Source organism: Nilaparvata lugens, chromosome X (assembly GCF_014356525.2).
Source record: "Nilaparvata lugens isolate BPH chromosome X, ASM1435652v1, whole genome shotgun sequence".
Classification (NCBI taxonomy): domain Eukaryota; kingdom Metazoa; phylum Arthropoda; class Insecta; order Hemiptera; family Delphacidae; genus Nilaparvata; species Nilaparvata lugens.
Genome location: NC_052518.1, coordinates 92526257 through 92539391, shown reverse-complemented (window position 1 = coordinate 92539391; position 13135 = coordinate 92526257). Strand labels below are relative to the sequence as shown.

The window sequence follows — 13135 nt, the reverse complement described above, 5'->3', positions numbered from 1 at the left end:
ATTTGTCCGAAAATCATAGTCAGGAAGATGTGCAGTTTGTATTACAAAGGCAGTTGTAGTTCGTAGTGTTTGGTCCTGTTCTATTTGTGAAGTGGCACTTTGTCCAGGTGGAGAGAAGACTTGCTTCAACGACTTCCACAAATAATGGATAATTCAAATATATGTAGATATTGTACATAGTTTTTCAAATAGTTGGTGAATAAGTATTTTTATGAACTAAGTGAAATGTGTCAATAATACAAGAGAGAGGCGTTTATCCTGTGGTGAGTAAGATGTCATTCAATGCATGACTATTCTTGTGACCCAGCTATACTACCTTTATTTTATCTATATTTCACCCAAAATAAAAACATTTTCTTTTTCAATTTTCCTAGCTTCCGTATGCCAAAATCTACAAAATGACGAAAATTGTTAACTTTTGATCACAACATTTTTTCTGCCCCTCTAAGAGTTACGAAAAAACGTTTCAGAATAGATTGAAATACATGAAAGACCAGTCACAGATGAGGTATCAGCGAAACTAGTAACTAATTCACGATATCTCACTGAATCTTTCAAGTGTCAACAATTCTTGGCTCAATTTTCACACGATTTTCACAAAGATAAGGATCCACTTCTGTGGATGGAGGCAATAGTAAGACCGTAGGCTACATTCCTTGCAATGTTTGACTCGCTATTGCTATTGACCATTTAGCATTGAGAGTAAGTTGATTATCATTTCATTCATAAATTCACGCTACCTTTGAATTTGTCTGGCATTCTGAAAAGCAATTTTTGCTTGACTCACCCAAAAAGTCAACGTCTCTCTGGTCTCTAACAAAGTAACCTTGGCCATCTTTAGGAACTCAGGGAAAACACCTGACTGTAAACTAAGATTAATTAAATGAGTTAATGGCTTGATCAGAATTGCAATATTATCTTTCAGGAACTTAGCAGAGATATAATCATGCCCTGGAGCTGACCCACCTCTGTGACTACCTCCCTATGGCATGCATAATTTCAGCTACAATTACAGCTTAAAACTCAAATGTTGATTCTGATTCAAATGTTGACTATCATCGACTAAAAGAGGCTGTCTAGAATCTATAGCATTAGCCAGAATTTGGCCAACTGAAGAAAAAAAACATTGAATTCATCAATTCTAGAAATGAATTGGTATTACTATCAAATGTTCTATGAATTGCTAGGAGAGAAAAGGATTTTTTCGGTATCTGAAAATCCACCATTAATCCATATACATCTCTCAACGTTGTTTGATTAACGCTATAATTTATTGTGCTATTAATGTATATAATCACGCCATCGTTCTGATTGTGATGTTTATCAGTAGCCACCAAATCAGATCCATGTATTGGCCATCCCACCGCTCCATTTTTAAGCCAACATTCGGTCAATACTATTAAATCCAACCGTGTGTTCAATGAATCTATATACACCAACAATTCATCGAAATTTCTTGAAATACTCCTCAATATTATTAGTTCATAATATCTTAAAACTTAGATCCACCGAATCAAATAAGAGATATACAAATTCTTCTGAATGCACCAATTCTGAGCAATTGGAGAAATTTGAACTGTCAACGTCATCATTTAATACTAGCAGCCTAGCCACAGCTAGGAAAATATAAAAAATAAAATGTAATTATTAATTTTACGATTATAAGCTGATATTGAAAAAGCTAAATAAGTTGAAAGAGAGATAATATCAACGATTATAAAATAAGAATAGATACTAAAAACGAAGAGAATATTAGGAATATGAAATAATAGTTTAAAAAATATATATGTATGTGTGGAAAAAAATGTTACATATAGAAACCCACGTGCATCACCACCCCTGTGCATTGTTGTTTATCAAGTACTGGATTAATATGATGCTAAGAAGATGTATATATTTTATAAACAAAAACTTCGTTATTTACTGTATAATAATGCAACATTAGTATCCCCCCCATATACACATACTCGTCAATCTATAGGCAAATATCATTTATTTTATCTGAGAAACCCAGTATTTAAAGATTAACAAGAGAAGATCGAGATATCGGAATTTTCAGCTCTAATAGTTTCTACCAACTTCAAAAATTAGTGGTTCAAAATAGAGTCAACAGCTATCATTAACGATAAAAGACTCAATACTATTTACTTGACAGAATAACAGTAGACACCTCTATCTCACAAATCTTACTTATCTAACAAATTGAATTCGTTTCTCCGAATCTACTGTATTCCAACGTCCTATCATCCAAGTATGCTTAGAATATTAAAGAATATATATACTTATACCGGGTGATTGAAAAAGGACTTAACAACTTTGAAAATTCATATGAATCTTATAAAACAAGGTACACAGCTGGTTTTGGTGTCGTTTTAAAGGAAAACACTCCAAGTTTTGACTCGCGTAGTCTGCTAGTGCCTGGTCGCGCTTCACAAGCGCTAGCGGCAGTTACGTCAAAGATGGCTGCCTCCACAGGATCCGAGCGTGCTAGCTGTGTGTTGTGGTTTGAAAAAAACGGCATAGTGTACCTTGATATGTTGCAAACATTTTTGATACCACAGATCAATGAGGATGACCGAGAATGAAATGTTTTCTTTATGCAAGATGGCGCACCACCACACTACTGACTGACTTCCGGGATTTTGTTAATGACCGCTTTCCAAATCAGTGGATTGGCCGTAATGCGCCAATTGCATGGCCCTTCCGTCCCCCAGATCTAACACCGCTGGATGTTTTCTTTTGGGGTTTCATAAAAGATGCATTGTAAGTACCTCCTTTGCCAGCAACTCTACCTGAACTTAGAGCAAGGATTTGCGCTGCTGTTGAGCAAGTTACACCTGAAATGCTAGTGCGAGTCTGGGAAGAAATCGACTATGCAGGATAACCAACGAAAGTCACATAGAATATATATCTAGTTTAAGGTAAAAAAGTGTTATCCTTTAAAACAACACCGCAACCAGCTGTGTACCTTGTTTTATAAGATTTATATGACTTTTCAAAGTTGTCAAGTCCTTTTTCAATCACCCGGTATATACTTAGAATATATAATTGGTAGTTGTAATAATTGTTCATTACTCCCATCTAATTTATTGTTGCGAAATTAATTCTGAGGTTGGAATGACATTCGGGAAATAAGTAGTCAGAAAAGCTGAACTATAAATAACCAGAAATTAAATGGTTTTCACGTTTTAAAATAAGAGTAGGTACAGCTGAGTTCATTAGTACTAGGCTGTTACGATATAGGCTGGATAATAAAATAAGGCTAAAACTAAACTTTCTGCTGGTGATATTCATTCCAATCGCAACGATTAAGTGCAAACTGACTGCTCATTCTGCTCATTTAAGATGATTTCCCTAATCAAATAAAAAAGAAATGTATATTCTGTATTATATTCTTTTCTAATAATTATACAATTTTCATCTAAATACATCTTCTATTTCAACTACAGTTCTCCAGTACGAAGCCCATATTATTCAATTATTTACAAACCCAAAGAACGTTATCTTTGACTTTGAACTGTAGGTAATTTATAATATAAGAACTCAGGGTTAAAATGATGACTAATGAACTCTCTTTTAATATTGCACAATTTTAGCGTTATTACAAAATATAGGTCTAGCCTATCTCTATAGATGATCTTACATTTAGATATCTTACGTCAAGTTAATTAATCACAACACAACACTGGTAAATTTAAGTACAAAAATTGAATGGCTCAAATGTACTTGAACTGATTTACAAATCTATACAATTGAAGAAAAAAAGTCTAATTATCTACAGAAGAATGTTTTTCTTTAAAGCTGCTTTCTTAATATTCAATTTCCACTTTCTTAAATATTCTTTCTTTAATACTCTCTTCAAATTTATACTCTCTTTTAATATTATATAATTTTAGCGTTATTACAAAATATAGTTCTAGCCTAATTTTTGTCTACTAGACAAAAATAATCTATCTCTATAGATGATCTTACGTTTAGATATCTTACGTCAAGTTAATCACAGCACAAAACTGGTAAATTAAAGTACAAAAATTGAATGGCTCAAATGTACTTGAACTGATTTACAAATCTATATAATTGAAGAAAAAAAGTCAAATTATCTAAAGGAAAAGAAAGATTTACTTCAAAGCTGCTTTTTTAACTTCATTTGGCTAACATAGAGCTTATGTGAACAGCCATGGGTATTGAAGTTTCATGTGTCTAATAAGCTGCGAAGACGATCCAAATAATCGGCGGCAAGATGGGCACTCGAATTCAAATGTATAACCAACCCTGACGCGGGATAAGAGTCTAATTCCTCTTATTAGATTATCATTTCGATTGTATCTATCCGCCTATAAAATAGAATAGAAATTTTATTAGCTATATTGAATACAAATTATTACAATAGGCTTCTTCATTAAACTATACAGGAAATTTAATCTAAATTTAAAAACACAGAAATCTTGAAATCTACACATATAAAAAGCGAAATGGCACTGACTCATTCACTCATTCATAATCAACAGAACTAAAAATCTACTTGACCAAATACGTTCAAATTTGGCATGTGTGCTCAGTTGTCATTTTATAGGTGCACTAGAAAAATGTCCAAAATTTCTAAAAGCGATTTGAAAACATTTCCAAAGATACGCCCAAAATCTGTGTTTTTCTGCGGTTGCTCAGCTTTTTCAAGAACTTATAGGCAAAAAATTTGGTACACAGGCTCAGCTGAGGTGAAAAATGTTGTATTAGAAGGATTTTGAAATAAAGCCCAAGTTCCGCCCAAGATTAGCGGTTTTTTCTGCGTTTTCTCACATTTTTCAAGAACTGATGAAAAGAAAATGTTCAAATTTGGTACAGAAGATCAGTAAGAGTCTAGAAATGTTGTCCAAAGAGGATTTCAAAATTACGTCAATGATACGTCCTATATAGGCGTTTTTACCGCGTTTTCCAAGCGTTCCCCAGATTTTTCAAGAACTAATTGAGAGAAAATATTTGATACAGAAGTTCAGCTAGGGTAAAGATATTGTTCTCTCTAGAGGACTTATTAGTCACGCTGAAAATTAGCGTTTTTTCAGCGTTTTCCAGTATTTTCCTGCGTTTTCTAATCTTTTCCAATAACAAATTCAGAAAAATGTTCAAATTTGGTAAACGTTTTATTGAAATGGCTTTGAAATAACTACAGAACACACGCCAAAAATCTGCGTTTTCTGTTTTTTCATGAACAGAATGGCACAAAACGTTCAATATGGTATATAGATTTAGCTTGGGTCTTGAAATTTGCGAGAGAAGATTTCAATATTTCGTCAAAGATACGCCCGAAATCTGCGTTTCGACCGTTTTTCAGTGTTTTTCCGTTTTCTCACTTTTTTCAATAATTGATAGAAAATATTTATTCAAATTTGTTACACAAGTTTAGCGGAGGTAAAAAAAATGTTTTATCAGAAAGTACTTTGGCCTTCGGACAAAGAGATGCCCAAAATCGGCGCTTTTGAGCGTTTTTCACAGCGTGTACTTCAAGAACAAATTGAAAAAAATCGTTAGAAGTAGATACAAAGGTTTAGCTAGGGCCTGAATAACTTATGTTGAGAGGACTCTAATATTTTGCCGAAGATACGCTCAAAATTGGAATTTTTCCAAATGTTTCTTATTAAGACCCTCAATTAAGAATATTTCATACAATATTAAGTTGTTGCCACGATTCTATTCAAGAGACTTGGTTGATGGTGTAAATATACAAAATTGAAGGAAATAATAATTGTATTATGAGAAAAAATTATTTCTAATAGTTTTGTGAAAAAACACTAGTGTCTTGTACAGTTGTACCGAGCGAGATATATCAACTGATCCAAATTTGATACCAAATACAGAATATTGTATTGACAGGGGACTGTGGGTAGATAAAGTAGTGTAATGGGTATATTAAAATTGTGATCATAAACTCAGCCAAGTTAGTCGAGGAGTTGCACCCGTCTGAAAATACATATAGTTGATAGACATGCATTTAAATAGCCTTTCAATAGCAAAATTTCGCTTGAACAATTGCAGCATGCAAGACATTTGAAATATAATTCTCAATTCTATTCATATATCTCGTTAAACGCATGTATCGGTGGAGGAATATTGACACGAATATGATAAATTAGAAGAATTTCAAAGCTACACCAGAGGTTATCAAACCTTGCAATCATAGCGATTCTCCCCGATTTAGGTTTTGGTTGATATTCATTAATCTAATTCAATTATTCAGAGAAGAAATTAATAGGATGAATTGTGACGATAATGTTGAAGAGTCAGTTTATTTATTCATTCATTTACGAAGGCAAATTTCTAGAAGTATTTTAAGCCTAGGTGATGATTATTTATACATTCACAGATAGGCTACAATATCATTCTTTTCTCAAAGTCTGGACGGAGTACGTTAGCATTGTACTAACCTGATTCATAGCAGCAGCGAGCACAGACGGGTCGGGTATGGGCAGCCCGGCGGCCTCGGCAAAGGGTTCTGGAGCTTGGTTATCGCCGATGGCCGCTGGGGTCGCTTGATGAACGCACGGAGGCGCATCCACTCCACCATCCTGCTGCTGAGAGTGCAGTTGGCAACGCTGGTCGGCTATGGGCGGCTCGGCGGCCTCGGCAACGGGTGCTGGAGCTTGACTATCGCCGATGGCCACTTGATGGACGCAGGGAGGCGCATCCACTCCACAATCCTGCTGCTGAGAGTGCAGTTGGCAACGCTGGTCGGCTATGGGCGGCTCGGCGGCCTCGGCAACGGGTGCTGGAGCTTGACTATCGCCGATGGCCACTTGATGGACGCAGGGAGGCGCAACCACTCCACCATCCTGCTGCTGAGAGTGCAATTGGCAACGCTGGTCGGCTATGGGCGGCTCGGCGGCCTCGGCAACGGGCGCTGGAGCTTGACTATCGCCAATGGCAACTTGATGGACGCAGGGAGGCGCAACCACTCCACCATCCTTCTCCTGCAACAGCTGTGGTTGCTGAACCGAGGCCATCTGGACGGGAGGCTGAGCGGCCTCCGACATCTGAACGTTGTTGTTTTCGTTCATCATGCCCACCTATCAATAAATGACAATGTTGTATAATGCATATAATATTGTGTTGATAGCTATTCATTCAATTAAACATAATCCATTCAAATTATTTGGGATGACAATGTCAATATATCATATCAATAAAAACAATATAAAAATCTTGTAGTACCCTTTATTTTTAAAAACTTAAGAATAGTTCAACGACTAGCTTCGACCCTAGGTCATTTTCGACCCTAGCTTCGAACTTAGGTCATTTTCAAGTTGAAATCGTGTTTATTTATTTATTTAGTATTACCAAGTTATGTGTCAATGGTTAACGAAGCATTATTGAAGTGTTGAATTTTGTATACAATAACCTATGACACGACAGTAATGCCGCATCCACATGTTGGCCCAATGACAACCAGCGCAAGAGTGTGGATGGGTGGTTGGCCAGCACTGGTTTTCACTGACAAACCACCCAATGCGTGCTGTTCTCTGTTTTGTCTTCTGCTCTGCTGTTTTTTCTGTGTAAATAAGTTGCTATATAGACCTGATTGTTATTAATTATTATTGCGTTACATTTTTATTGTTTTCAAGTGTTCATTTTGGTTGATATTCTCAATTTCTATCATGGATATGTGGCTGGCTACCGCTGGCCTTTATGGGGCACTGGTCACATTGCAGTGTGGATGGCAAGACCAACTCGGCCAATCTTACCAGGCTGGGCCAACGGGTGGACAAGGCATAAAAAGTATTACTCTAACGGGAAATACAGGTTTCATAAGCGTTGAGAGCATTGTTCCTCTCAAATGCGTTATCTTTTCACAGGTTCGAACCCAATTCGAAAATGCGTTATATTGAACAGTAAACATCAAGGGACTGTTGATACTTATAAAGTTTCAGTACTGCTCATAATGTTTTAATTGAGATCATAACGTACCTGACAAAAAATGTTTTTGTAAATTAAATTTTATAAAAGATATTTATACATTTTTTAAAAATCGATAACATACCTTGCATTGATTGGTCTCATTAATTGAAGAGTCAACTTCCTTCTTGTCCATTATGGCTTAACTCTTGAAACTACACACACTAACCTGTAGAAAAAAAACGATGTTACTAAAAATTTATTCTTGTGGGAGAGGCAAGATGAAAACATGTGAACACTTTAATTATGAACAAAGGGCCAGGAAAAGGTCTCAGCTATAGATTGGGTAGACACCTACAGATGATTCTGCCATGAATAAAGATCGTCAATATAAGAGCGGAAGGTGAGGTTGTAGGAGGTAGAGGTACAGGTCCCCATATTAAGGACCCATATTTGGCATATTGAGGAGGCATATTACACACTGCTTTCACACACGACTTCTCTTCTTCAAATCTCTTCATTTAGTGATGGAAAAAGTTTCCAAGAACAACGCGATTGACCGCTCGAAATACAAACTAAGTTGTCTGCAAAAGTAGTCCTCTTGGTAGGCCCCGCGCGGTACAGGTCTAGATAAAGGTACCTCAATGTAAAACAAATACATATGTAGGCTACTTCTATCTCAACCTTTACTTCTTACCTCCTCACTATTAGCGCATCCTTCAATTTCAAGCTTTTTCTTGTGATTGAACCATCTATACCTGCAACTGCTGTTTCGGTAGTAGCATAGAGAAACAATAGCCTAAACAATAAACAAATAGCGTACCACTTACGCCATTGTTTCTCTATGGTAGAAGATTCATGACATGAAGAATATTTCAAATTAATGTTAATATTCTTCAGTTATTTGAAGTACATTCTAACAGTCTACTAAAAACTGGTCACACTTATATGACAATAAGCAAGATAATTTCAATTCAATAAATATAAGCATAAAAACATTAAATAACTAAAATTTCTAATTCATATTTCTCGTTCGTTGATCATTTGATTATATTTCATCCATCAAGTTAGTAACGTTTTTTAATTTCTCTAAATTCTCTAAAACAGTTTGGAAAAGTTTAAAACCGTCGAAATACGGTTCCAGTAGGTGCTCTTTTGGCCCATACAAATGAGTTTCTAAGGATAATGATAAAAAATAAGATTAATATGAGTATGATTATTTTGGGGAATGAAATTATTTACTCTTGAGTCTGATGCATGTAAAATACAATACAGTAATGAAATGTTTTTTCTCATATAATTAGACGAAAATTAACAAATTTAGAGCGAGAATCTTTAATTAGATGAGCAAAATTGAGATTCCTAAGTAGTTTAGGCAATTTTTTCATTTTCAATCGCAGTAACTCAGTAGTTAGGCCTACACTCTTTATTTACACGATGTCACATTTCTAGCCTTCTATCAGCCCAATATTAGCCAACTACTCAACTGGTTTTTCATACATACAATAAATAGCTTTCAAATACAAATAAAATTTATCTATTCCTACTAATTTAATCATTTCATAAGAGAGCGATAGAGATAATCATTTTATAAAAAGCTGATCAGTCTGTTGGATTAAAGAGGATATAATAATATTATAGTCGAGGATATAAATTCCTAGTTACGATGATTGGACTGGAGAATATGGGCCGCGAAATACCGCAATACTAGTATATATCCTGATAGAAGTGTTGAAAGACTGTTGTCAACTTCGAACGAATGGCTAAAAAAATATGACAAGAAAAGTTTTATCTTCAACCCTATTTTAGGTTTGATTGGAAATATTCCTGTCAGCATTCCTTATAATAGCCTTTCATTCAATAAATGTTGACCAGGGGCCTACCGTATAAAAGGGGGGCCGCCCTCCCCCAAATTAATGATTATGAAGAAAAATTAGTACAGTAATTACAGAAAAAAGTTCAGTAATCTGAATTTTTGACGGCCTGACGGTAAAGTAAAAAGGACGTTCAGCGCAAATTACCCTCTGAATCATGGGGTGTTACTAACCTGACATTAACTTTCAACACCCCCCCCCCTTCCAAAATATATTCTATATACGCCAGTGATGTTGACAATATGAAATGAATCATGATTGTGTGCACTTGAGGGTAGTCCGGCGTTCTGAGTTCACAAATGACTTTACCGTACATGGAAACTGAAGTAAGAGATCCCAGTACGAAGATCAGGCGCTCCGAGTTTCCCGTTCTCAAATGAAAACATGAAAACTAAAGTAAGAGTTCCCGGTACAAAGATTATATTCTAATGAGAATTTCAAAGGAAAATATAACAATAAACTGGGAAAAATAAAGTGAAATAGTCTAATAGCCTTAAAAGATAGATGAATCGTCATTGCGACTAAATCATACTAAGCCTACGGTATGGTATGTTGCAATTACAGCAGTAGGCTACCTATTGATTACAGTCACTGTATAATTATGATTATTATCACATTAACTATATAATTACAGTAAGTACTAGACAATTACAGTCATCAATTTATTTAGAAAAGTTGGTCGCTTTACAAAGCAATCTTTTCATCATGGCATCACGAAAGGCCTGATGAAAAGATAACTGATATCAGAGCAAATCGTTCGATGATTTAGATAGCCCAACTACATACAAAATACGATGTTAGTTTTAATACCAATTAAAATTTTAATTTGGAGCCGAAAATATTTTTTAATATAAAGTAATATTTGGAAACATAAACAGCTGACAAATAAATAAAGCCTATGTTACGGTACCGATTCAAAAATCTGCATTCGCCGCCGGTTTTAACGTACCTACTATTGTAATTTGAAGGTGACAAATATTATAAAGGTTGTCAATGAATAAATTAACTATGTAACAAATTATGCATAAGTAATAATAAAATCAATTACCTCTGACTGAAACAATATTCGTTTTTCAAAAATGAGAACTCTAACTGACAACTGACTATTCTAGTGTCACAGAGGAAATAAACAATGATTGTGTTCATGGGAGGTTGCGGTACATGTACGATTTCGACCAAGGACACGAAAATGCGTTCGGTGGGAGCTTTTGAGTTTTGACAGTTTAGGTACCGGTCGCCATCTTGGAACAGAGTGGAGTGGTGCATGCTCACTTGCACCACGTACATGCTCACTTGCACCGCTCGAAAAGTATGTTCCACAAAACCGGTACCGGGATCAACGCTTCTTATTGGTCGAGAGTTAAAGCGTTGGTTGTCTGCTGTTTTGTTAGGTTATGTTTTCACATCCAGAATCTACAGACTAAAAAAGGATGAGGCGTACAAAGTATTTCATACCATTGATGGAATTAATTACAGGATAGTCGAAAAGCAAGAAATTCATTCATTATTAATTGGCTGGAAAGTTTATTATTTTTCAGCTTTATCGACTAATCTACTGAAGTAAGATGTGTTTATGTTATCTATTAGTTGGAATACTATTATTTTGTTGATTCATTCCTAGGCCAGGATCTATCCAGATAAATGTCTGGATAGTAAACATAAATCAAGAAACTTCAATTATTAACATTTTGCTAATATTCCATAAAACTTTTTATTCATTAACACCAATTACATAGAAAAAGTAGTCAAATTTTTTAAATTAATTAACTAATTAATTATTTAAAAAAACTTTTTAAGGAAAAACATGATTAGCCTAGTGCTTCTATAAGAACTAATAGTCAAATTTTTATGTTTATACATTCATCCACTCCAGCTTTGTTGTGATAAGATAACATAGGTCTGTTGCAACCTACATGAAATATAATATTGGCTTGGACAAGCTTGTATAATAAATTGAAAAATATTTTTTTTTCAAATTATAAATTAATAATTATTATTGATTCAATAATAATAAATAATAGCTGAAATGTTCATATTGATAACACTTATATTATTTTGTCAACACCAATCTGTAAACGATTTATTTCAAAAGTACGCGCCAAAAACGGTGAACCAGTTTCGTTCGGTGGGAGCAAGTAGTGGTGCACCAGTCACGTGGTTTCTGGTTACTGCTCACTTCGCCGAAGCCGTACATGCACCGCAACCTCCCATGAACACAGTCACTACCAGATAGCTGATGGGTCGAGATAGTTCTAGACGAGTATCAGAGATAGCGCCACTGCGCCAGCATCGAAACCTTAGTTCTAGACGGGGCAATCAGTAGCGCTAGTTAGGTAAGCAGGTTAGGTAAGCGCTAGCACAGAGAAGAGATATTCTCTGTGGCGCTAGTTAGGTAGTTAGCTTAGTAGGAGACTTAGTTACTGATGAAAGCGCCTGGAGCGCTATAGTGATGTCCACGTTATAATGGCAATGTTTCATTATCAATAGTATTGTTACCCTTGTCTATCATTCAACAAAGCAGATAGCTTTTTCCCGCTTTGTTCTGTTGCCAGATCGTCTTAAAACAATGTATAATTAATAGTAAACAATATATTTCATCTTAATAATTAAGATTATAATAAGGTTTTCATTAAGATTGGATTATTGTTGATATAAAATATTATTTAGATAATATATTAGATTATTGTAATAAGTGTGAATGATAGATGATGCTTATCCCGTGCTAGTGTTGAGCGTTATCACAAAGTAGGAGGAATACTTCTTCTCTTCTCTTCTCTGTGGCGTTATTTTGTTATGTGATTTTATAGCCGTTATTGAAGAATAGCTTCAAGAACGGTTATCGCATCTGGCAAATAACTGTTATTGGGTCGAATGGTTAACCTCGAGCGAGGAGCGAATATTATTCACGGAATATACCAGAGCAAATAAATAGCAAAGTAACACTCAGGGCCGGCCCCAGGGTGAGCGGACAGGGTGGCCGCCCAGGGCGGCAGGTTTTGAGGGTGGCAAGTTTTAAGGAACTGAAAATTTAAAAATACAAATGAATGATAAATTCATAATAATGTGAATAGTAAAACTATATAAGAATCTTTTCCGAACTCGAGCTAATGAAGACTTTTCTAAGATCAACAATGTCCCAGGAACATAGGTTCCTGAATGGTCTGAATGGTTTAGCGAACATAATAAAGCTCAGCTCCTAGATCTTGAAGAATTGGTGAAGGAATTTTCCCATGCAAAGGTCAGACGAGTTCTACTTAATTAAACAGGTGTGTTAAACAAACTTGTGTTGTAGAAATTTTAGTTTTTATTACTTAGCAAGTTTAGTAAGCCAAGTTATACTCTCTTGCAGTCTACATCTGTGCAAAGGCTAAAAATAA

At 35.3% G+C, this 13135-nt stretch overlaps 1 protein-coding gene across 1 annotated transcript; it reads right to left on the bottom strand.

Moving 5' to 3' along the window:
• Window positions 1–4163: 4163 nt before the first annotated feature.
• On the bottom strand, window positions 4164–10842 carry LOC111054585 (MAGE-like protein 2). Its single transcript, XM_022341636.2, has 4 exons — window positions 10807–10842; window positions 8030–8113; window positions 6420–7058; window positions 4164–4334 (listed from the first exon to the last, which is right to left on the bottom strand). Exons 2-4 carry the CDS (start codon window positions 8078–8080, stop codon window positions 4164–4166), a joined length of 861 nt encoding a protein of 286 aa, XP_022197328.2. The 5' UTR covers window positions 8081–8113; window positions 10807–10842.
• Between the last annotated feature and the right edge of the window lie 2293 nt (window positions 10843–13135).

Coding starts and splice junctions, on each gene's coding strand:
- LOC111054585 (XM_022341636.2), bottom strand. CDS start 8,080: ATGGACAAGAAGGAAGTTGACTCTTCAATTAATGAGACCAATCAATGC. Junction 7,059..8,029: donor ATGAGACCAATCAATGCAAG/GTATGTTATCGA, acceptor ATTTATTGATAG/GTGGGCATGATGAACGAAAA. Junction 4,335..6,419: donor TCGCTGCTGCTATGAATCAG/GTTAGTACAATG, acceptor TCTATTTTATAG/GCGGATAGATACAATCGAAA.